This window comes from Sinohyriopsis cumingii, chromosome 10 (genome assembly GCF_028554795.1).
Source record: "Sinohyriopsis cumingii isolate HCF-2022 chromosome 10, ASM2855479v2, whole genome shotgun sequence".
NCBI classification, from domain to species: domain Eukaryota; kingdom Metazoa; phylum Mollusca; class Bivalvia; order Unionida; family Unionidae; genus Sinohyriopsis; species Sinohyriopsis cumingii.
The window spans coordinates 92,139,975-92,167,433 of NC_142970.1; the positions used below are offsets into that span (position 1 = coordinate 92,139,975).

At 32.7% G+C, this 27,459-nt stretch overlaps 1 protein-coding gene across 3 annotated transcripts in view; it reads right to left on the reverse strand.

The window, feature by feature from the left end:
• The window catches only part of LOC149790582 (kinesin-like protein KIF9), a 63,234-nt gene that overhangs the window by 12,422 nt on the left and 23,353 nt on the right, over window positions 1–27,459 (reverse strand). The window contains exons 11-19 of one of the 3 annotated variants that reach the window (XM_089972672.1): window positions 23,177–23,281; window positions 21,369–21,424; window positions 18,571–18,661; window positions 17,765–17,934; window positions 16,048–16,227; window positions 12,772–12,936; window positions 12,068–12,153; window positions 7,715–7,837; window positions 3,214–3,393 (exon numbers count right to left, since the gene is read on the reverse strand). In XM_089972672.1, the coding sequence (XP_089828798.1) occupies window positions 3,214–3,393; window positions 7,715–7,837; window positions 12,068–12,153; window positions 12,772–12,936; window positions 16,048–16,227; window positions 17,765–17,934; window positions 18,571–18,661; window positions 21,369–21,424; window positions 23,177–23,281 (1,156 nt within the window). Of the gene's footprint in view, window positions 1–3,213; window positions 3,394–7,714; window positions 7,838–12,067; window positions 12,154–12,771; window positions 12,937–16,047; window positions 16,228–17,764; window positions 17,935–18,570; window positions 18,662–21,368; window positions 21,425–23,176; window positions 23,282–26,488; window positions 26,507–27,459 lie in introns of all 3 variants that reach the window. The other 2 variants (XM_089972673.1, XM_089972674.1) reach the window with 2 other exon arrangements.

The window sequence follows — 27,459 nt, forward strand, 5'->3', positions numbered from 1 at the left end:
CTACAACACTGCTAAATGATGTAGAATGCTGACAATCACACTGTCTGTAAAACCAAGACTATAACACTTCTAAATGTTGTAGAATGCTGACAATCACACTGTAAAACCAAGACTATAACACTTCTAAATGTTGTAGAATGCTGACAATCACACTGTCTGTAAAACCAAGACTACAACACTGCTAAATGATGTAGAATGCTGACAATCACACTGTCTGTAAAACCAAGACTACAACACTGCTAAATGATGTTGAATGCTGACAATCACACTGTCTGTAAAACCAAGACTACAACACTGCTAAATGATGTAGAATGCTGACAATCACACTGTCTGTAAAACCAAGACTATAACACTGCTAAATGATGTAGAATGCTGACAATCACACTGTCTGTAAAACCAAGACTACAACACTGCTAAATGTTGTAGAATGCTGACAATCACACTGTCTGTAAACCCAAGACTATAACACTTTTAAATGTTGTAGAATGCTGACAATCACACTGTCTGTAAAACCAAGACTACAACACTGCTAAATGATGTAGAATGCTGACAATCACACTGTCTGTAAAACCAAGACTATAACACTTCTAAATGTTGTAGAATGCTGACAATCACACTGTAAAACCAAGACTATAACACTTCTAAATGTTGTAGAATGCTGACAATCACACTGTCTGTAAAACCAAGACTACAACACTGCTAAATGATGTAGAATGCTGACAATCACACTGTCTGTAAAACCAAGACTACAACACTGCTAAATGATGTAGAATGCTGACAATCACACTGTCTGTAAAACCAAGACTACAACACTGCTAAATGATGTAGAATGCTGACAATCACACTGTCTGTAAAACCAAGACTATAACACTGCTAAATGATGTAGAATGCTGACAATCACACTGTCTGTAAAACCAAGACTACAACACTGCTAAATGTTGTAGAATGCTGACAATCACACTGTCTGTAAAACCAAGACTACAACACTGCTAAATGATGTAGAATGCTGACAATCACACTGTCTGTAAAACCAAGACTACAACACTGCTAAATGATGTAGAATGCTGACAATCACACTGTCTGTAAAACCAAGACTACAACACTGCTAAATGATGTAGAATGCTGACAATCACACTGTCTGTAAAACCAAGACTACAACACTGCTAAATGTTGTAGAATGCTGACAATCACACTGTCTGTAAAACCAAGACTATAACACTACTAACTGTTGTAGAATGCTGACAATCACACTGTCTGTAAAACCAAGACTATAACACTGCTAAATGATGTAGAATGCTGACAATCACATTCAGCCAGAGTCTTATTAGCATCAAGCTGCCTATATAATTCAAATAAAATTCAGTAATAATAAATGGAAACTGTGGAAACAAAAGTGGGTGGGACTGACAATCAAGAACTATAAATCTGTTATATAATGCAGAATGCTGATAAATGAATTTGGCCAAAATCTCAGGCAAATCAAGCTAGTACATACCAGACCCAAAATCAACAATAATTTGGAAAGTTTTAATGTGGAAACAAAAGTGGATATAATTCTGTTAAATGATGATGCAGAATAATGACAACTTAATTCAGGTAAGGTGTCATGAAAATACCTAATCTGGTTTAAATTTAATAGTAAGGGCATTATTCTGCACACAAGAAAGATGATGGGTGGACACTCAAGTGCCATCACAGCAAATAATTATGCAGAAATTTAGACATAGGAACTTAACCATGGTCTCATTAATATCAAGTTGAAATCCAAAAATAAGTTTGGGGTGGGGTATTCTGAAAAAATAAAAGGGGACTACTTTTATAATCATGGGCTGTAACTCTGAAAGACAATGATGCAGATTGCCAACTGGAAATAAGCCAAGATCTCATCAATATCAAGCAACATACCAAATCTGGTTGAAATCCAATAATAGGAATAATTAGTTTTAAGCTGATCAGGTCAAAGATGCATTATCATTTAGCAGTGCAACATACTGGTTTCCTCTGAGATTTTGGTTCACAAAACAATTTTGTTGTGCTTGAGTGAGGATGTTTTTAGATCACCATATGAAAGCAATAAATAAATTAAAAAGTTTATCTTTTTTCCTCTGTACAATAAATGAATGGCGAAATAAAATACAGATATTACCCAATGTGAATTCAACTCAACAAAAGCCCATAAATAAAGATGATTGTGCAATAAAGATGGTAGGTCCATGTTCATGCTAAAAGTTAGAGCTATAATTATTGTATAATTACTAGAAAGACAATATTGCATAATTACTAGAAAGAAAAGTTAGAGCTATAATTATTGTATAATTACTAGAAAGACAATACTGTATAATTACTAGAAAGAAAAGTTCTATAATTATTGTATAATTACTAGAAGGACAATATTGTATAATTACTAGAAAGACAATATTGTATAATTACTAGAAAGAAAAGTTCTATAATTATTGTATAATTACTAGAAAGACAATATTGTATAATTACTAGAAAGAAAAGTTAGTTCTATAATTATTGTATAATTACTAGAAAGACAATATTGTATAATTACTAAAAAGACAGAAGAATGGACAGGACCAAGTTAATATTCCTCCTATTTTTTGATGGGTATAAAACATTTCATATATCTTCCATCTGATGAACATGACTTTGACATGTATCACATAGATACAAAATAATACTCCTGTAGATATGGGTCTATTCATCATTCCCACAAATCTGAGTAAACAGCAAAGGCCCTGTTCTAAAAATGAATTATGCAGAATGTTATGTCTTGGTGTACATAGTTTTTAGTTTTGTGTGTCAATGATAATCAGGTAAATACAGTACTGGATGATAATTAACATTGTATGACCTCCTGTTAACAATGATCTCCAAGTCTTTGACAATACTGACCTTAACCTTTGACCTCTTGGTTTTTGTAATATCTGTATCACTGATAACCCTATCATACAATAATAACTAACCTTGTATTAGTCACTGACAACAATGGTCTACAAGTTTCTGACAATACTGAACTTAACCTTTGACCTCATGTTTTTTGTAATATCTGTATCACTGATAACCCTATTAGACAATAACAACTAACCTTGTATTACTTGCTGACGACACTGGTCTACAAGTTTGTGACAGTACTGAACTTAACCTTTGACCTCATGTTTTTTGTAATATCTCTATCACTGATAATCCTATTAGACGATAATAACTAACCTTGTATTAGTCGCTGACGACACTGGTCCACAAGTTTCTGACAGTACTGCACCTCTGCTTTCAACATCTTGAGATCCTCAAAGTCTGTCCTGTATTTCTGTTTCAGGTCCTTCAGCTTTTTGATCTCCACAAATTCATCCTCGCTAATCACTACATCTCCATCCTCATTGTACACTGGTCCTGGTTAAACAAGATCTTGCATGAGACCTCACTTCAGATATTTATGAAATAAGTTGGTTAATGTGAATTTTTCATGCTTTGGCAAGCAAATACTGAAATTATTATGTGAGTTTAATACATTTCATTTCAAATAAAACAAATCTAAGGTTTTTACTCTTTGTGAAATATATAAATTATCTGCAAATAATTTCCATATATTTTTCCATATATTTTTACTTTATATATTTTTATATTTTCACATGGGAAAATTCAAGATTTTCCATCATGCCATGCAAGGCTTGATTTTGTCTACTAATAGAAGTTATACCTGCTGTAAGAAAAATGAGAACTCTGTGAGTTAGAACAAATAAATGGAAACTGTATTCCCTTTCCAGACATGCAAATTATTTTTTGTTGAAGAAATTTTACTCAGTGCTGTTGATGTCATTATGAAGTTATTTCTTCTTACTATATTGACCAAAGTGATAAACATTGCTGATTTTGATTTGCTTTTTGGTCAGTTAGGGTCATGTAGTTTACATGTCAAAAATTTATTTTACTGTAGAAGAGTAGATAAGCCCAATCCTACATTTCTCACGGGTAGCTGATATTTGTTTAATCAGCCAATGAAAGTGGGGTGGGGTGAATTTATGAAAAGAGGTGGGGTAGTGTACTAAAGAGTGAGCTTTTAATATTATAAGCTTTGATTCAGCAGCAAGTCTGGTATAAAATAAAAAGAAAATTTTCTTTTCTTGCATAAATACCATATATATTTCATACTGTAGTATTAAAAGAATATATTTTAATTTGTGGCTTTGCTACTTGTTAAAATATCTCATTTTATGTACCATATGGTGAAATGTGTTTAGCATTAATGAAGGAAAAGAAAATGTCTTCAGTCTGTTTATCATGTTACAATCTTGTTTAGACTATACTCAATACATCTGCAAATTAGCTGAGTTAATGACTCTGCAGTACACCCTAACAGACAACATACTAGGTATGGGATGTCCTCAAATTATCAGACATACCCTCCACTTTTTGACTCTTATGTAAATTGATTGGCAAAATAGTTTTCATTAGGTAACCACAATCATGTCATGGCTAAAATGCTAAAAATTTTCCTTTAATTTTGGTTGGAGTACAGCTTTAACTAAATAGAGGCCAACCTGCAGAAACTCATGACGACGCTTATATAAACAGACAGCATTAAGAATGGATTTAATGCTTTGACCACAGACAAGAGGACTACTAACAGATTTTAGGGTGCTAAGAGGCCAAAAAAAAGGACTTCAATACACATGTAAATGGGCTCCAATATTAGTATAAAATAATCTGTTTTTAAAGTGCACTAACAGAACTCCTTTTTGGAAAGGTGTACATTATGTACAGGTTAAATTTGTAAATTCTTTGAAGAACAAATGCTCTTTCTATGGAGGTATCCACTACAAAAGGTTTCACTGAATTTCACAATTATGTTGAATTTCTAGTTCTACTGGTCATAAGGCAGAACAGCCTATGCTATGGCCTTTTCACTGTCATCTGTCCATCACCCATTGTGTATTATCACATGTTTGCCATCGCTACTCTTCCTAAACTCTGGGAAGGATTGCCAAGAAACTTGAAAAACACAATAATCCCAAGATCAAGTTGGTCATATACGAAAAAGGTGCCCTTTGGACATCTAATATGACTGCCATAGCAGCCATCTTGGATTCTGACCGGGTTTCACTAAAAGACTTCTTACGATGTCTTGTTGGTCTGGAATGACAATGGTCCACCTCAGTTATCCAATTATAAAATACGGCCTTGACAGTAGAAATATTGAAAATATTGTAATCACCTGAATCTTGACAAGATCATCATATTTACATGGGGTTTTCACTAAAAGAGATGTGATGTCTACTTGGTACTAATGAAAACTGTGAAAATTAGAACTTGAACATAACCGCCAAACTTCTGTATCGCTACTTCTCCTAAATGGGTGAGTATAGCTACATGGGGTTTTCACTAACAGGTGTCTTGTCATGTCTTGTTTGTACCCAATGAAAATGATACAGATTTGATATACAGTCTGCTTAGGGCTACTTCTCCTAAACAGATGGCTGCAGAGACTTGGTCTTTTCAATGTAATTGGTCCTAAATCAAAAAGATCTGATATAAAAAATGGCCTTTATGGTGTCCATCTTGAAAATCTTGTTATAGTTCCTTTTTTGAATGTATAGGATTAGTGACACTAAAAAACTTGTATGATGTCTAGTATGTGCTAAAACATTCAAGCCTCCAGCAGACTGAACATTGTGACAATCCTGAAAATCTTTGTTTACCTTAAGTTGGTCATATCAACATGTTGTTTTTGCTAGAAAACTTCTCAGTAAATGTGGTTAGTCCTAAATAAAAACAAGAACGGAACATTATCTGTCTACACAATGTTTAATAGTCCTCTATGAAGACAATGCAAATGAATGTGAAGAAACAATTTTTCTTCTTTCAGTCACAGTGACTTTTATCATTGAGCACAGGCTTCCTTCATATCCAAATGCAAGACATCCAAAGCGTTTGGTCCATGACGGTAATTGGTATTGTGCATAAACCATTTTTTTCCCATTCAGTCTTGACCTTTGACTCCAAAATCAACAGGCTTCTTCCTACCCCTTGTACAAATCATCCACAAAGTTTGACTGCGAGATGTAATGTAGAGCTCATGTTTTTGTGCAAAAACTATTTTATTTTTTCAAAAACAGTGACCTTGGCCCTTTTGATTCCAAATACAAAAGGCTTCTTTCCCACCAAAGTGAATGCCATCCACAAAGTTTTGTAACTGTTGGAGCACTTAAGTTATTCTGCAGAAAGTATTTCTTCCCTCAGGTAAATTGTACTTGAACTTTGGCTTTTTGAGTACAACTATATAGTGGACAATTCAAGCTACTGTACTAAAACACTAAGTCACACTGACCATGACTTTTTAAATTTTGCAAGTTTGCTATAAAATTAGTTAACTCTAAATGATGGAGAACTCAAGTTATTATGAAGAAGCCTTATTTCATATTTCATTCATAGTGACCTTACATTTGAGCCCAACACTTAGATGGTTCTTCTTTACCCCATGTGCAAGCCATTCATGAAGTTTGATGCCTGTAGATGGTGGACAACTTTAGTTATTGTGCAGACAGATGGACTGACATCATAATCTAATAATGTTCTGTCTTGTATCATGTGTATAATAAAGGCAAAGTGACCAATCCTGTAAAATCTATTTCTTTATAACACCGTGTTACCAACTGTTACAGAAGTTTTGTTAAATTGGCTTTATTTTTGCAATATATAGCTGTTACTGTACTAAAATGATGCTGATGCAACCTCAAAAACAGCTACTTGATGGCCATTCTGAAAGTCTTTATATGGTTACCGGTGCTGAATAGATGGTCAAATCTACATGAGATTTTCACTAAAACACTATATCCGTTCTAATGAAAATAGTATTCACCTGACTTAAACATGTTATCATAGTTGTCTTGAAAATCTTGCATAACTGATGCATTGACATGGGATTTTCATTAAAACACTTCTTGCAATATTAAATGAAATGGTGTATATCTCACCACCAAGTCTCTACTTTTGTGAAGGACCTTCAAGAACCAGATCTAATTGACCTAGGGATCAAGACAAAAGTTACTGCTTGCATTTTTGTACTTCAGGGAGCTTATGAACAGTGTTATGTGCACATGTAACTCAGTTATGATTAGACTTTGTATTAAGTTACATTCCAATGACCAAGTTGATAGTATTCTTTAATTGATTTTATGGTCAATAGTCTCAATTTAGGATCTTAGTTATACTCACTTGTAAGCAGGATAAACAAGAATAAATGAAATTTTATCATTTGACCCAGTCTGTACATTTATCTGAATAACTTGTTCCCCTCCATCTACTTACAGATTGAACCAAACTTGACATGTGGTTTTATCTTGACATCGTCAAAGACAAGTATAATAATGTTCTATTCATGACATCAGGTTCAAAGTCAAAGGCCATAATAAAGAATTCTATACTATGCTTACAGGTATCTTGTGTACATGTAAACTGAAACATAACAAAATAATTTTGTTATTCAATTTGGTATGTTGGAGTTTTTCAACAATATTAGAGATGGTTTTAATATTCAACAGTTAAAAATAATGGATGGTCTAATCTTCGATACCTGGAAACTGTGTTCAAACATTTTGAGCATCAGTCCTTTTGACGGACAGTTGTTAGCCATTTACTTGCAATTTTTCCCCTAAATAAAATAGTTGTCTTAAGCCTAATTATATCAGAAACCTCCTCAGACAAAATCCATTACCATTTGCCTCTCTTTCTTCTTTCAGCCTATCTAGCTTGGCACGACAACCATCAATGTCCACCTTGGTTTGGTTAATTCCACGTGCTGTCTCTGCGTATTGCTGCTTCTTCTTGGCTAGTATTTCTGTAATTACAATTTTTTTTTATCAATGACTGATAGGAGGATATGTTTCATCATTAAATTAGGTTTGTTACAGTTATGGTATTTAAGAAAAATCTGGCCAGGCCCAAAGGTTACAAATAATTCTCACACTCAAACATTGACTCAACTCAGAATTTTGATATCTGATGGCAAACATCAAGTTCGACTTGCTCATCAATTAAAATCCTAAATTTTGAGCAGAATCTGAGTTTGATGGTGTGAATTCTTTTAATCTTGGCCTAGTCTCTTTCAAGCAGACTTCCTGCATGGCTCGATGAGATGTCAAATGACAGAATGGTAAAACACAAAGATTTCTTGCAAAACCAGAATGAAGCTTTTCCAAGGTTTAGAAAAGTGATTTGATGGGTACTGAGATGAGGATGTGATGTCATTATGATGATGAGATGAGACAACTCATAGTTTCATTGACTAATTGAGACATGACTCCTGCACTAGTGTTATGTTTATCAAATGTTTTATCCTATTTGAGATGACAATAGAATTGCAGAAAGTTGGTTGAGATACATTTTTTAGATAGCAAGAAATAGCTTTTTTGTTATGCTTAAATATAGTTTGACAGAAGTGCCTTCGATCAGTAAAAGTGATAAATCAAGCTTTTACCAGATTCCCTTATGGCAGATTTTAATACAGATACTTAAAGAGTCTAGCTGACTGATGGTCTCAAGCTCGGTACATGAACATTCAACTAGATATAAAGAACAGAGCCAAATTAATGAAAGATAGGTGATGAAAATAACATTTCATGATGCTTAGCATCAATGAAATACCTGCAGGTTTTAATTTCCAATGTAATTTCTGAAACTTGTGGATAAAAGCTTTAAACTACAGCTTATGTTACTATTAGTGATGATGATGATACTACTATTAGTGATGCTTATGTTACTGTAATTAGTGATGATGATGATACTACTATTAGTGATGATGATGATACTACTATTAGTGATGATGATGATACTACTATTAGTGATGATGATGATACTACTATTAGTGATGATGATGATACTACTATTAGTGATGCTTATGTTACTATAATTAGTGATGATGATGATACTACTGTTAGTGATGATGATGATACTACTATTAGTGATGATGATGATACTACTATTAGTGATGCTTATGTTACTATTAGTGATGATGCTTATGTTACTATTAGTGATGATGATGACCTTACTATTAGTGATGATGCTTATGTTACTATTAGTGATGATGCTTATGTTAATATTAATGATGATGCTTATGTTACTATTAGTGATGCTTATGTTACTATTAGTGATGCTTATGTTACTATTAGTGATGATGCTTATGTTACTATTAGTGATGCTTATGTTACTATTAGTGATGATGCTTATGTTACTATTAGTGATGATGATGACCTTACTATTAGTGATGATGCTTATGTTACTATTAGTGATGATGCTTATGTTACTATTAGTGATGCTTATGTTACTATTAGTGATGATGCTTATGTTACTATTAGTGATGATGCTTATGTTACTATTAGTGATGATGCTTATGTTACTATTAGTGATGATGATGACCTTACTATTAGTGATGATGCTTATGTTACTATTAGTGATGATGCTTATGTTACTATTAGTGATGATGCTTATGTTACTATTAGTGATGATGCTTATGTTACTATTAGTGATGATGATGACCTTACTATTAGTGATGATGCTTATGTTACTATTAGTGATGATGCTTATGTTACTATTAGTGATGATGCTTATGTTACTATTAGTGATGATGCTTATGTTACTATTAGTGATGATGATGACCTTACTATTAGTGATGATGCTTATGTTACTATTAGTGATGATGCTTATGTTACTATTAGTGATGATGCTTATGTTACTATTAGTGATGATGATGACCTTACTATTAGTGATGATGCTTATGTTACTATTAGTGATGATGCTTATGTTACTATTAGTGATGATCCTTATGTTACTATTAGTGATGATGATGACCTTACTATTAGTGATGAAGCTTATGTTAATGTTAGTGACAATGATGAATACTATTAGTGAAGGGGCTTATGTTAGTATTAATGATGATGCTTATATTACTACTAGTGATGATACTTATGTTAATATTAGTGATGACATGTCATTGAACTGTTGTGAAGTCAGTGAGGTTAATCTGACAAAATATCAACAAGTATGATGACAGTTAAAAGAAGGCCACATTTACATCTGTTTTACAGCATTCAACTGAAATGCCAAGGATGTTCCCAGTGAGTCTTATCAGTGACTGTTTCCCTAAGTCTTGCTGACAGTATTTTACTAATTTGTTTTATCAGTGACTGTGTCCCTGAGACATACTGATAATATTTTTACTAATTTGTCTTATCAGTGACTGTGTCCCTGAGACTTACTGACAATATTTTACAAGTATGTTTTATCAGTGACTGTGTCCCTGAGACTTACTGACAATATTTTACAAATTTGTTTTATCAGTGACTGTGTCCCCGAGACTTACTGACAATATTTTACAAATCTGTTTTATCAGTGACTGTGTCCCCAAGACTTACTGACAATATTTTACAAATTTGTCTTATCAGTGAATGGTCTATTTTTTCCCCTTATATTCCTTCAGTTATGAAGCTGAAATTTGTCAAAACAGTTCTCAATAAAATTATCTACTTTACTATAACATTCATGGGATGCGCAGAAATAAAAAGTTCCTTTTGAATGGTAAAACAGTGATTTACTTGATAATAGTGGTCCTCTTGTTATAAATTATTCACTAATCCTCATATAATTCCAGAAAATTTGATGGAAATTCCTACAGAATAAAGCACAACAGTCAATCAAAATGCTAGAAAAGGCTTATGGCAACATTAAATGGCTTCTTGTCATTTTGAGTTCTGTCATTTCTAATACATCAATCCTCTCCTAATAATGTTTTTTCTTCAACTTCTTCTTCGCTTTCATTCCTATCACAGCTGCATTTTTTTAAAATGAGCATTTCAAGGTCACTGTCATTTTCACCTATGAGATTCCAAACCTCCATCATCAGAATATGTCAGGGCAGTTGAAGTAAAATGTACTTGGGACCCAGGGGAAGGCACTTTCAATATGGAGTAGTCACCCATAGATGCAATTTAGAATTTTTAATCATTTTCATATAAATTTTTTGAGTAAATTGGAGTGTCCTGGTATATATTTAAAAGAAGAAAAAACCAGCCTTCCATGGGAACCATGTATGTTTAAATGCAACAGTCCTCAGGTAATTTCTCCTCCAAGCTGCTGATTCTTCTCTCTATCATTTTAAGTTTTAGATTACTACTTTTAACATGATCAACATCAAACAATTTTATTTTCTTTGTTGTCCATATATGTAAGGTAAAATCTTGAACTGCATGCATTATAGTACATGGTGGAAAATGAACCAATGATGTGTGCCATATTAACTTCCTTTGCATGATAAATGTCTATACTAATAAGATTGCTACGTATGAACACCTGACATACACACATAATACCAAGTGCATCACTTTATCAAGGCACACTGGAGAGATGGTAATTAAAGTATCACTAGTTACATTAGAAGTTGGGGATAATGTATTAAACTGATTTGACATGGCTTCCCCTATAGACCTGAGAAATGTTTTGGTCAAAATAAACCTGCTCTAATAAAACCTCCTTAAACTGGTAGCTTCTATAAAATGGTCAGAAGTCTGGACCCAAACAGTGTCTGGTTCTGGGAAGTTTTAATCAAACAGTGTCTGGTTAAGGGAAGATTTACTCAAACAGTGTCTGGTTCTGGGAAGTTTTACTCAAACAGTATCTGGTTCTGGGAAGTTTTACGCAAACAGTGTCTGGCTCTGGGAAGTTTTACCCAAACAGTGTCTGGTTCTGGGAAGTTCACCCCAAACAGTGTCTGCTTCTGGGAAGTTTTATTGTACCTATTTTAATGGACTTATTTTTCCATCTCTGCTTATGTGGGGTTGAAAGTATATTCTTTATAGTGTTAGAATCAGTACAATTTCAAAATCAGTTATAAGTTTCTACCGACTGATGAAACATTAATGAGTTCAAAGCTGCAGCTATTTAAAAGTCATAGAGTGTAAGTAACACAGAACCGAAGTTGGACTGAAACTAACTGTAGAAATTAATTCATTGGTTAATTCCCTGAAAATCACCGAAGTTTTAGCAAGTTATCTTGAGCAGGACCAGTTTTTTTTACCTTTGTTTTCTATCAGAATCCTGTTGATCTCACTTCCTTTCTCCTGTTTGAACTCTTCAAATGCTGCTGTTCTCGTGGGAGGAGTGCTGAAAATGTAAAAATGAAATGTATAAGAATTATGTCAAATAAGCAGTTTGCCAAATATATGGATCAAAATTTTACTAGAAACTCAGTCTAATTAAAAGAGATTTACCAACTCGGCTTTCAATTCTCACACAACAGCCCTGCTGTGGCATGACAAATAGGAACACAGAAGATCTGATTTGGATCATACTGCTAGAATCTGGAGAACATCACCAATTTAGCCGTACTAAATTTCAAGTAAAATATTTCATATGAGTTTAAGCCAAATTCAGTGTTAAAGTCACATTAAATTTATATCAAAAGATATTCCTGTGAAACTGGGATTTTGACTATGGTTTCAAAAGAATAAGATCAACACTTCCAGCAGCTTTAACAATAATACCAATACCAATGACTAATGGAACACAAAATTAATAACACAAAATCAGGTAGTTACATCAGTGTGAATGTCAAAGGGAGATGAAATTTTGACAATAACGGAATAAAACAAACTGCACACCAACAGGGCAGGAACAAGAAATACTTTGACAAAATGAAACAAATAAATCCAAACAAAACTTAAACAACCCCCAAATCTCATGCAATCAAAACAATAACATGTAGTTATAAACATTGTCAACCATGGTCTTTCTTCTCCCACTTCATGCTCCTCTTCCTCCTCTACCCCAACTTTCTCCTCCAGCACATCAAAAATCTCAGTAATCTGTGGAATGGTTTTAGTCTTTCCATCTGAGAGAGGACTTTTTGAAAATTTAGATTTTGCAGTAGATGGTCTATTGGATTCACTGAAAAAATGTTCATTCATAACACAACATGTTTACAGTGCAGATATCAAACGTTTTTCCTTTTTACTGTTTTTTCTTTTTTACTGTAAATTCCAAGTTTCAATCAAATCTTTTAGCAAGGTCTCCAAGATTAATAATGGAGCAAAGTCTGACTGTAGCAAGCTCTTCAGATATTTTATATGTTGAACAAGGTATGTAAAAATTATATCCTAGCAGTATTTTTATAAAAAACATTAGCACTAGAACTGCCAGTAGTTTCCACACTTATGTTTTCTAAACATGCTTTGTTACGATCCCCCATCAAAGAATGACGAGTAAGTATCATTAATGTTTACAGATTTTAATTTCTTTGGTCATGAGACTTATTCACAGATTAATTTCTTGGACACAGGAGTTATTCACAAGTTAATTTCTTTGACCTGGCACTTATTCTCAGATTAATTTCTTAGTCGTAGGACTTATTCACAGAATAATTTTTTGAAAATGGGAAGAGTTATTCACAGATTTTAATTTCTTTGGTCATGGGACATATTCACAGATTAAATTCTTGGACACGGGAGTTATTAAAAAAATTAATTTCTTGGTCTTGGGACCTTTATACTGGTAAAAATCTCCAGAAGATCAAAGTTTTTAATTCAATGACAATATCAACAAATATTTATTCCAGCTCTGAAACGTTACTCTACAACAGGCAATTTCATACAGCATGCCACATCTCCATGACATCACAAGATATCAATCAGAGCACAGACATGTTCATCCAGCCCCACTCACTATTAGGTTTGATCTATTTTATTTAAGGACAGTCTTATCTTAAACAATCTATCTTCAATTTATCCAAGTTAGGTTTCAAAATACAAAAGGAAAGTAAAATGACTGATTAATAAAATGATTATAAGTAATACACTGTCATCAAAATGGTGGATAATCTGACACTTTAAAGGAACAGTGACACAAATATGAATGAGAGAAGACTATACTCGGAATGCATTATATTTTTTGGAATGGGTGGTAGAAAAGGTGGGTATTAATTTATCCTGGTTTCACTAGAAATGACATTTTTGTCAGTAATTAAATCTTTCATTGGTTGAAGGGGATAAACTCCTACAGTCATTGCTGATAAATCATTATGGTTGTGTTTTCAAATAAGTGGTTAGTAATGACCACAAAATCCACAAATATTACTACCCCATTTACATTTATATGCAGGACACAGAATATGGGATGATTCAAAGGAACTAGTCACCCCAGTGTCTGTAATTTTGCCACAAAATGCAGAAGTGAAGTTCATTTTGCATTCCAAATGTTTTCATGCCTTTTGACCAACTTTAGCTTCAAAATTAATGATTATTTATGTTTACAATTATATTTTAATCTACAAGAGTGTCATAAAAAATTTGAAGCTTGAAAGAAGTGAGTGAAACCCCATGCATTTGTATGTCAATCATGTGAAAATTAGTACCCTGTTGAGCTTTTAAGGCTAATTTTCTGTGATGGGAAACAAGTTTACTTCATATTTCATCCTGAAAAAGTCAGAAGAGATGACTTCTATCCCAACATCTGTTACCCATTACAACAGTAACCCATTTACCAATATGCTAAATCAACCAATCAAGGTTTCCAAACATTTTTATAGAGGTTAATGACTATTCCTTTTGTTTTTTAATTATTTGTCACAAAGGTACACATAAACATTTTATGTGACTGTTTTAAAATTCACCTTTCTTTAGTAACTTCTCTATATTTTCCCACCACTTTGCCTTATTCTGATCATGGGGTAAAGAAGTAAATCTGCCGTAACATTCGAGTTCAGCATGGACCCAACTATATTTTCTCCTTCTGAAAGTACAGTCACACTAGACTATTATGTTTCTTTTGTCATAGCACTGGCTGAGAAGAAAAGTAGAAACAATCATAGAATAATAAGGAAAGAAAAGATTTAAGAAAAGGAAGAGTTACAGTTCCTTAGTCCAAACAAGGCCAGGACAATAATGAGTTTCAATCCAACAAGCTCTAGATTTCATTAGATCTTACCTGTAATCTGCTCTTAAGTTGTTCTCAGATTTTCAGAGTGGAGAGCTCCCACCTGAACGAAATCAAGTTGAAAGCCTAGGCTTTCACAGCTGGTAATGAGTTCCATTGACCTTGGGAAAAGCTGCATTTAAAGACATCTGTTGAGTTATATACTGCTATAAAAATTTAAAATGATTTGGTCTTGTTTTGGAAGAAGCAGGAGTGAGGAATTCTGACACATGGATATCTACAGGGTTGTTCGTGATCTTGTACAACATTGTGAGCTGTTGCTCGGTTGTCCTCCAATTCCTAGCCAAGCTATTCAAGCAGCTCAGTAACACTGCTGTAGTATCAACTGGTAGTGTATGCTAATGCACATCGTGTACCATCTCAGCTTTGTACTTATCCTGGTTAGTGTAGCATGAACTGTGCACAGGCCTATGTCAGTGGATTGCTGATTCATAAAATTCTTTGCAAAACTCACAACATGCTGTTTTGCCTTTTTCACTGTTCTGACAATATAGTCTTGCCAGGACAGATTTCAAGATGTATATCCAATGGCCTTCAAAAAGACTATTTCTTAGTAAGGTCACATAGCAGGCAATTTTAAACCTCACTGGTCATTAATTTACCTGTATGATGAACATGCTGACAGGTGATCAGAAAAAAGTCAGCTAAATTTTCAATTTTGACAAGGTAAAATGTATACTGTTTGAACACACAATTCAGTAATGATAGTAAGCAGGCTTTCTCCTCTTTCTTTTGCTAATGAAATTCAAAACATTTAAAATGCAAAACCTTGATATCAATACTGGAGTTGGAAAAGTAGTTCAATTGGTAACAGTGATAAGTACTGCACAAGAATAATGCATCCAATGGGTTTCATGACTGTGCATTGCACCTGAGTTTCAAAGAAACAGAGCTGAAACAAAGTGGTGAAACTAAGTAAATTAGAGCAAGAACAACAACACTACCATTAACAAATTACTATCAGGAAACTGACACTTATGTCACATACATGCTGACACTTATGTCACATAAATGCTGACACTTATGTCACACCTGTACTCTGCAAGAGTGGCCTAAATCTTTGTATACCTTGGTCTGGCTTGTTTTTCTATCTTTGAGATGCCACCAGCAGAGCTTGTTGGGGAGGTCCTATCCTCTGCATCATCCTTCTTGTCCTTCTCTTGAGGGGTATGGAGCATTGGTGACCCCTCTCGTTTGTCACCCTTTGTACTTTGAGCAGGACTGCCAGCTGTGCGACCAGCAACAGGACTACAAAAGATTAACAAAGTCATATATGCCTTTGAACATTGATATTTATAGTTCAAATTTCAAGATTTGTTACATCAGTCTACAAAATGGTTTTACTTAATAATCTATACACTGCAATGTGAATTTATTATCTGAGGGTATCAAGTTTATGATGAAAAATAACTTTTTGTTAGTACTTAAAATCATGGACTGGAGAACGAATAATGTTTCCACAAAACCATCTTAGTTCATTGGAACTTTAAATTCACAGATTGTGGAATAAGTCCTACTGTTTCCACAAAACCATCAGAGTTCACTGTGACTTTAAATTCACAGACTGTGGAATAAGTCCTACTGTTTCCACAACACCATCAGAGTTCACTGGGACTTTAAATTCACAGATTGTGGAATAAGTCCTACTGTTTCCACAAAACCATCATAGTTCATTGGGACTTTAAATTCATGATTGGGAAAGGAGTCCCACTGTTTCCATATAACCATCATAGTTCATTGTAATTTTAAATCCATGGAATGGGGAAGGAGACCTAATGTTTCCACAGAACCATCTTAGTTCATTGAGACTATAAATTCATGGATTGCAGTAACCATGAAATCCATGAAAACTGGTATACCATACAAATCAGTAACCAATGAAAATTCATAAAACATGAAATTTGCTATCCTATGAAAACCGGTAACTCACACAAATTTGATACCTCATGAAAACTGGTAACCTATGAAAACTGCAACTGTATGAAAAATAGCAAATTCACAGTACTGTACTACTGGAACTTCACAAGTATTTATAATGATCAGATTGTAGTATGAGGTGGTCCTGAAAATGGAGGAATTTAAAGAACACAAACAATGCTGACCTCTGATGGTCAGCCATAAAATAGTGCATGCGCTGGAACTGCAAGATGCAAGGTACCTGTACAGAACTAGCGGAATGGTGACAATTTGGTCATATAAATGTACCCTCACCCCTCAAACATCCACACCCATCCCAATGATATTATTATTATTATTAATTGCATATATGATAATAAGCTGACAAAGAAAATAAGAGGACACAAGCCTTCTAACGTTTTTGTGGCAAAGTAAACACATATGTCTATTAAAATTATCAGCTCTTCTGATGATTATTGTGATCCTAATTAAGTGATTACTTCAACCATCATTCTAAATCCTTTATTTTAGTTCTGACATTTTCTTGCTATCTATAACTGTCTATGATTAACTATCTATTATATGTTACTTAAATATCACTGGTAAGCAAATATATTGAAACTTCACAAGTATTTATAACAGAATTTAGCATTTATAGTATTAAAGACATTAAACTAAACACTACCACCTTTTGTGTGATGTATATTTTTATAATTTCTTCTTAGGAAGGCTTCAATGGAAATTCGTCCTTCATTAAATGAGTCAGCCCCTGTTATTTTTGTTCTTATTACTTCAAGGTACAATTCACTTCCACTAGGTGCATATAATGATATGACAATTACTAATTTAAAAAATAAGAATATCTGATATTACCCAGATTTTACAGTACCTTTTCGCTTCTCTTCCCGTTTTCTTCTTCTCCTTCTCTTTCTCCTTCTTTCTCAGCTGTACCACAGATGAAGGATCTGCCTTAGCAGACCTTGGGGCAACACCCACACCAAATCCTGTGTTGTCCGACTCGCCCACCAATATACCCTCATCTGTTATTGGAATGCCAGCCTGAAAAGAGCAATTACCATCATATAAACTTAGTCAATTTATTTCTAATTTTTTTTAGTTATCACAAACAAAGATCTACAGAGAAGAAATCAAAATGATTTTCTAGAGATTTGTGGCTAAGGTTTATGGTCTCTTTATTCTAGCTATCCATCTGTCTGTTTGGCTAGTGATTTAGCTATACATTTACTAACCTATCTGTCTACTTAAAAATTTACTTATATAGCTAGATATCTATCAATCCATAGCTGAGAAAATTGTGTACAGTTAGCACAAAAATAATGTCATTGATAAACCAGGTAATATATACTAAAACCAATTCAATACTTGTATCCAGATAAAGTCTGAGTAAATACAATTCGATTTTTATTACCAACATAATACCACATCATAAATATTTAATGTCACATAATGAGATGACACAATGTCAGGTGATTGCATTACATTGTCTTAGTTTCTATGTTAAAAATATAATTTAAAAATGCACATATTTTCCTTAAACATTAAATTTCTGGCTTCTAAAATAATGCAGTATATCACATACTGCAAACAGCTCACGGTACAGTATAAAATATTACTCAAATATATCATAAAATGTTATATCTAATGAAAATTAATAAATTAGCCTGTTTGACCCACCTGTTGAGCTGCAGCAATGGCTGCTGGATCTGTCCTATCAATCAGGGCAAACTTGTGTCTTAATCTCTCTTCCACATCCTTCTCCATTTGTCTACAAATAACACCACAAATACTTTTATTATAGTGCCAGAATGGCAAAAGCACTACTGTCTTTTTATTATAGTGCCAAAATGGGGACAACACTATTCTGTTTCTTTTACTAAAGTGCCCAAATGGAGACAACACTACTGTGTTTTTTATTTTAGTGCCCAAAATTGGATAGCACTACTGTTTTTATAACAGTGCCAGAAAGGGAACAGCACTACTGTGTTTTTATTATAGTGTCAGAAAGGGGACAGCATTAATGTTTTTATTATAGTGACAGATTGGGACAGCACTACTAAGGTTTTATTATAATAACAGAAAGGCAACAGCTCTACTGTGTTTTTATTACAGTGCCAGAAAAGGGGACAGCGCCTCTGTGTTTTCTGATCTGCTAACATATATCAGTCACAACAGTGTCTATGATATATGAGAGCAGCCAATTAGGGCTGGGTATCAACAGCTCATTTCTAACGCAATAGGCAATATCCAATTCATGATACTGTACTTCAAATACACATTTAATGTTATTCAAGAATGTTTACCTATAAATTTTTCTTGTCTGTAAACTATTCTTGTGTTAAGTCATTTTACACACAAATTTACCAAGGATAAAGGAATACTCCAGCTGTGACATCAGTTGTACTGAAAGCTGAGACTACGACATGTAGCTCTACATAGTTAATAAATAATAGCTTACTTACTTCCTGTACTGTGTGATTGGTTCACATGGAAAACGTATGGTTTATTGATTTATTCCATTTACTGAATATCATTTTTTATGACAAGTCAAGCATTTATTAAATTTTCTATTGGATTAATAAAGGACTTAAGAATAAATTTCTGTCATCATATTGGTTCCTAACATTGATCTATTCTGGTTTACTAGTAGACCAATCCAGCCCTAGAAGCAAATAAAATGTACAATATATCACAGTATGTGTTCCCGTTTGGTGTTTATATGGCACTGAAACACAAGTAGGTTACTTAGTGTCAAAACAAATTGGAATAAAGTGCCTTGCCCATGGGTACATCAGGTTAGGTGACTCAGGCTGGTCAAATGTTAGGATTGCAACCTGCACCCTTTCAATCTCAAATCTGACAAACTAATCACTGAGCAATCCCTTGTAACAGTATCATCACAGTGTCAGTAAACACAAATCCCTTTTATAATACACAGTGCTAACAAAATTTGGAAATTATATAAAAAATGTAACTGTCTGTAGCGACACATCCTAGAGATAGTTATGATGTCAAAGTAATGTCACAGCTCTTGACTGTGTATTGTAAATTATTAGAGTTTACTCTGATCATTCCCACTCCATGTTAGAGTTAATACTCTGACCTTTCCAACTCTGTGTTACTCAGAGTTTACTCTGACCTTTCCCACTCCATGTTAGAGTTAATACTCTGACCTTTCCAACTCTGTGTTACTCAGAGTTTACTCTGATCATTCCCACTCCATGTTAGAGTTAATACTCTGACCTTTCCAACTCTGTGTTACTCAGAGTTTACTCTGACCTTTCACACTCTGTATTAGTCAGTGTTTACACTGATCTTTTTCACTGTGCAAATATTAAACTTGAATAACTCAATATTTAATTTAATTAACCATTGTTGAACAGATTCTGCTCTGTGATGCAGTAATACTTAGCCACATGACTGCCAAATCATGCAGCCTACTTATCCTAACACTACTGAATTATCATCAGCCTTTTCCCTTCATAGGTTGATTGAATCATGTGACCTCTAGCATCATGGATAAACTAGGCCACAATATTTTGGATCATGCAGCCATGCAATATGAGAAAAGGCATTCAAGTAAGAGGTTCATTTTATACACAGTCTGTATTTTGGGCTTGATTGACAGCCTATGAAAGAGATGACATAAGTTTTAATTATTATCTTGAGAAATACACCATCTTTATATTAATTTGGAAAGGTAGGGCTCAAGGTAAGTCACTTCCCATTGCTAGTCCCACTAGTAAGCAGCTATCCAATACTATCACCACTTGATTTACCAAATTCCAACTTGTCACCAGGGAATGTAATGACCTTCTACTCCAATATAACTGTCCAAATATTTAATGCAGGGTGGGAAAGGGCAGAGAAAACTCCAACTAGATTATGACATACATGACCAAACTATTCAAAAATCTATGTGGTAAAATCCATATGTAAATGATACAGGGAAACTTTGTTTTAAAATGAAAGTATAAAAATGATTCTCATAAAACCAAAACTGAGGGAATAATGTATGTAGATATTTATTTGTACATAATTAAGGATCTACTGAAGAGAGACAATGCAAAGAAAAACATAATGAATTAAAATAGTCATGCAGATCATAGTATTTCTTACAAATCAAGTGCTCGACATTCACCGGTGATCATTTCAAAATATTTGTACATGGTTTGTTTTGTAAATCAAGACCCGAACTAATTTTGCATGTACCAAAATGAATAAGATTTCAAAAAATAAGTATAGAAATCCAAACAAAAAACAATAAATTGCATAGTAAAGGTTTATGTACAATAATAAAAATATGATTTATTATGTAACCCAGAATCCAAAACAATTTTTAAAGTTTCAAATTCCATACAAAGATATCTGATGATAGTCTTGCGCAACATTATAAAAACATCAGTTTAAATAGAAAGTTTGTTATGAATGATTAAAAAAAATATATAGAACACTGAATCAATTTACAAACTTACTGATAAATTTCCCTGAAGGACTCAAATACACCTTGAATCTGTCGAATATTTATGATCTGTAAAACAAGAGAATAAAGGTTAAAATTATCAGAAATAATGATAATCCTACTTATACAATAAAACCTGTCTCTAGTGAACATGGAAGGGACTGTCCTCTATAGGGAAGTATGCTTTATATTGAGTCAATATGTGAAATTAACAAGAGGGACTTGTAAACCTTGACATATCTGTGAGACTGCCTTGTATATGGAAAATGTCACTGATTAATCAAACATGCTAAAGACCTCTTCCATGTGACCATCTTTTTTTACAAGAAAACATTTCTTGTTATATCTAAATATGACCACAAACTGAAGTTCAAACCAGTAATGTTGATTACTAGAGCTGACAAAATGACTCATACCGAACACAAATGTACAACTGCTATTTGTCTGTATCTACATGATTGTGCATTTCAAATGAATTCATCTTACTCTGAGTTTTTAAAAAAAAACTTACTAAGTTGAGTTTGTATATTTTAGACAGATGTTTAAGGGTCCAAGAGAAAGTGTTTTAGCATTAGAATACTGAACTTGGAAATTCTGCATTTGTTAAAATTTCCCAAATTTCCAATTAAAAATCTAGTTTAGTTTTATGATATGGTAAATAACCAATGATATTTTGAATTTCACAAACTCTAAATACTCAAATATGGTGATATGGTTGCAATATTAATGACAATTAAATTGTTTGGCAATCTACCTATACAGATAAACTGGAACCATAAAGCATATTGTGTTATGGTGAAACCTCCTAATACATTGCACCCTCATTATAATGTTATTCTTGGGAACCATAAAGCATATTGTGTTATGATGAAACCTCCTAATTCAGCACACCTTCATTATAACACTGTCTATGGGAACCATAAAGCATACTGTGTTATGGTGAAACCTCCTAATACAGCACACCCTCATTATAAAGCTATTCACGGGAACCATAAAGCATACTGTGTTATGGAGAAACCTCCTAATACAGCACACCTTCATTATAAAGCTGTCTATGGGAACCATAAAACATACTGTGCTATGGTAAAACCTTCTAATACAGCAAACCCTCATTATAATGCAATCATGGGAACAATAAAGTATATTGTGTTATGATGAAACCGCCTTACAGCACACTCATATTAAAACACTTTATATGGGAACCATAAAGCATACTGTGTTATGGTGAAACCTCCTTACAGCACACCCTCATTATAACACTATCCATGGGAACCTTACAGTTTACTGTGTTATGGTGAAACATCCTAATACAGTACACCCTTATTGTATCACTGTCTATAAAAGCATACTGTGCTCTGGTGAACCTCCTTACAGCACACCCTCATTATCATGCTGTCTATGGGAACCATACTGCCTTATAGTGAAAACACCTGATACAACACTACTTTATCACAATGCTGTCAATGGAAGACATAAAACATATGGTCTTATAATAAAACCACCTTGCTGAGCACTCCCTCATTATAACAGTTTATGAGAGACATGGGGTATAATGACTTATATGGAAACCACCTTGTAACAAAGTTGCTTCATAATGAACCACACTGTACATATACTTTTACTACTACACAATACAATGGGCTCCATGACCATACCCACATTATAATGAAGTACACTGTAATAAGGGAGTGCTGTGTATGGTATGATTCACATGCCAATATTATCTTAAGAAAATAAGTTCTTAAAAGTTACTTTAAAATGTTGTTCATAATTATAAACATTACCTTAAATTAAAGAAACAACAATGAGAAAGTCACTTACATCAATTTCATCAAGGTTGCCCTCCAAGTATCTTCGGACCTGTTGTTTAATTTCATATTTCTGTTGTTCTGACAAAGGATCATACACAACCTGACTTCTATTTGTCTGCAATTTGAAGTACAGAAGTTACAACGTTATAGGTTTTCTTTCAAAGGTAATCTTAGTACCTGTGTACTATTCTTTATTGCAACAAATTGCAGTATGGAGAAATTCACACTTCTGACACCCAAAAATACTCCCTAACCAATTGGTTTTTGCACCTCTCACTTCTCAGTAATCATAAATACTCCATACATTTATGCACCAATTTTCTGACTCTTAAAGTGCCATATGATATTTCTATAAATTCAGAAAAGCATATGTCAACCATAAAGCCTGATTTCTGCATTTCAGTAAGAAAGATTTAGGTCTGATATCTGGAAACCTTCTGGATGCAATAACAACCTAAGTTATATGGGTATGTCAGTACTAATTACACTTCATAATAAGTATGTTATGACCATAAAACAAAATGTAATCTAGTCTTGTTTTGTATATTTGACCCAATACAGGCCCATTTACTATGTTGCATAGACAAGTTTAACTTCAAATAAGTAGAATAAATTGTCCTGTTTTCATATTACACAAAAAAAGGTGAATTCCGATAAACAAGACTGGATTGTGCTGTGAATCATAAATATTTCATTGATAGAACAAGAAATAAAAGTTGAATATTCAAGACAAATATCCATTATTTTCATCAGAATGGAGTGAAAAGCAGAGCCTATAATCTACCAAATTTACAGAGCCTGTGCTTATTAGCGTTATAAAAAAATCATGCAACTCTACAGTTTAAAAGTTTTCATCACAGATAATGATCATTCTATAAAATGAAAAAGTGCAAGTGCAAAATTTGTACAAATGTTTATGAACTTGCATTCATCTTGAATATTGTGGACTCAATCACATAATACAACTATTCATTCAACATCAAGGGAAAAACTATTCATATATTTACATGACAATGTGATGTGTTAGACAACATCAAAATGTGTATGAAAAGCATCTACTAATTATGCATGCAATTAGATTATAAAAACAATTTAATAAATTTTAAATTACTCTCATACTGTGTAAGGTACAGCATTTTTTACATAAATGTAGGAAGAATTTACAATGATCCAAAAGGCAATATAGGTTTTACTCTACCAAAATTCTATCAGTACAATAAAAAAAAAAAATTATATAATGTCTGTCCTTTTGAATGTGTAAAATTTTAAGACTAGGAATTAGTAACTTCATTTTACAAATTATCAGTATATTTCAAGGCTATATGTGAAACTGTGAATGTAAGAATACTGCAATTTTAAAAACATGAAAATAACTAAAAATATGGATTTCAATACTAAAGGTGCAACCGGAAACTTACATGGACATTTAAACGTCCATACATATAAATGTTGGTAACAATCTGTGTGCATTTACAACTTGTTTCATAACATTTTATGATTGTAATTATTCTCTAGTACATGTAAGTCAGCAAATTTCAATTTCTCATTTACATTATTAACAATTGTTATTTCATCCAAGAGACTAAGACAAATAAGTAATACATTTCAACAATTTACGATAAGATTGTGTAGAGTCTAAAATACATAGTATTTTATAATAGATCCTGTAGAGTTTCAAAATTTGGTAGTTTGCTAAAGATCACGTAGAGTTTTATATACACAGTATTTTGTACTGTAGGTTGTGTAGAGTTTGAAATACACAGTATTTCACTTATCTTGTTTTGAGTCTGAAATATACAGTAGTTTACTATAGATTGTGTAGAATTTTAAATACACTGTATTTCAATGTATATTGTTTTGAGTTTGAAATATACAGTAGTTAACAATAGATTGTGCAGAGTTTGAGATTTACAGTAGTTAACAACAGATTGTGTAGAGTCTGAAATATGCAGTAGTTAATAATAGATTGTGTAGAGTTTGAAATTTACAGTAGTTAACAACAGATTGTGTAGAGTTTGAAATATACAGTATTTTACTATTGATTGTGTAGAGTTTGAAATATACAGTATTCATGTAGACTTTGAAATATACAGTATTCATATAGAGTTTGAAATATATATTATTCATGTAGAGTTTGAAATATACAGTATTCATGTAGACTTTGAAATATACAGTATTCATGTAGAGTTTGAAATATACAGTATTCATATAGAGTTTGAAATATACATTATTCATGTAGAGTTTGAAACATACAGTATTTATGTAGAGTTTGAAATACACTATTGTACTACAGATTGCGTTGAGTTTCAAATACACAGTATTTTACAACAATTTGTATAGTTTGAAATATGCAGTATCTGACTACAGATCCTTTAGAGTTTGATATACACAATATTATACTGTAGATTATATGACTAGAGTTTTAAATATACAGTTAATTTACCAAAGACTGTGTTGAATTTGAAATATAGAGTATTTTACTATTGACTGTGTAGAGTTTGAAATATAAAGTATTTTTATTAATAAAGATTGTGTAGAGTTTGAAATATACAGTACTGTACTATTGTGTAGAGTTTGAAATATACCGTATTTTACTAATGTATAGAGTTTGAAATATACAGTATGTTACTATTGTGTAGAGTTTGAATTATACAGTATTTTACTATTGTGTAGAGTTTGAAATATACAGTATTTTACTACTGTGTAGAGTTTGAAATATTCAGTATTTTACTACTGTGTAGAGTTTGAAATATTTAGTATTTTACTACTGTGTAGAGTTTGAAATATACACTATTTTACTACTGTGTAGAGTTTGAAATATACAGTATTTTACTATTGTGTAGAGTTTGAAATATACATTATGTTACTATTGTGTAGAGTTTGAAATATACAGTATGTTACTATTGTGTAGAGTTTGAAATATACAGTATTTTACTATTGTGTAGAATTTGAAATATACAGTATTTTACTATTGTGTAGAGTTTGAAATGTTCAGTATTTTATTATATATCATGTAGAGTTTGAAATATACAGTATTTTACTATTGTGTAGCATTTGAAATATACAATATTTTATTATATATCATGTAGAGTTTGAAATATAACGTATTTACTATAAATTGTGGTCCTCGTTTCCGTGTTGCTAAAATTTGCAATATATATAAAAAGCATTGTTAGATCTATCTGATAAAAAACATAAATTCAAATGATACTGTGTCATCTCTATACACAACACTTCATAACAATATCAAAAGGCATGATATTTATCTACAGTTAAGTATACAATATATCTACATAAACAAAGATTTCTCAACAAACATAACCTTTTCCCTTGATATCATCTGAAATGGTCAAAAAATGGGGATTATTGTTTTAATATTATGGAAAGGGAACAATAAACATTTTTTCACATACAATATTATCAGAAATACACCCTGGTAATACAATTAGGTTACACTGCCTTTATTAACAACTGCAAAGGTCAAATAAAGTATTGTAAAACCTTTTATAAAACATTGAGGAAAAACATATTTTACATTTTAACCTAAACAATTTTTTGAGTAAACATAGCAATAGGTCACTGTGAACTACTTTGAAATAAATGCAATAAATGTACTGAAAAAGAAACCAAATGTTGTGATAGCTAAAACTGTTCAATGGAAAATAACTACAACCATCACTTAGACCAACCATCCAAAAAGATACGATTGTTAGAAATATTTGTCACACACTGTACAATGAGGCCATTGACTTAAATTTATGAAAAGATAATGCATATTTGTCATCACATAAGTTTATGTAAATAATCCAATTCATCATGCTATTAATACATTTAATTTCCTATGAAGGGATGAAGAAGCAATAATTAAGTAATGCATATATACTGATATAGGTACTGTATATATACTGAGACAGGTACTGTATATATACTGAGACAGGTACTGTATATATACTGAGACAGGTAACATAAAGGTGCATACTAGTTTGACATATTAGTCTCCTTCTGGCAGGTACAAAAAAAAGTCAAACTAAATAAGCTGGCAATTAATCAACAAAGTTAAAAACTACTTACTTGTTTATAATGATTAAATCCAAGTTTAGAAGGGAAAAAAACAATACCAATCATATGATTATGTGAACTTTCAAAAATGTCAACTGTATTTCTTTCCATTAAGTTTGTTTACATCAACAGTGACCTGACTATTCAAAATATAGATACAAATATTCCTGGCTTTTCAAAAACAAAATGTGTTGATTCAATCCAGTAAAGAACCTATAAAGCTTCAGAGCAATA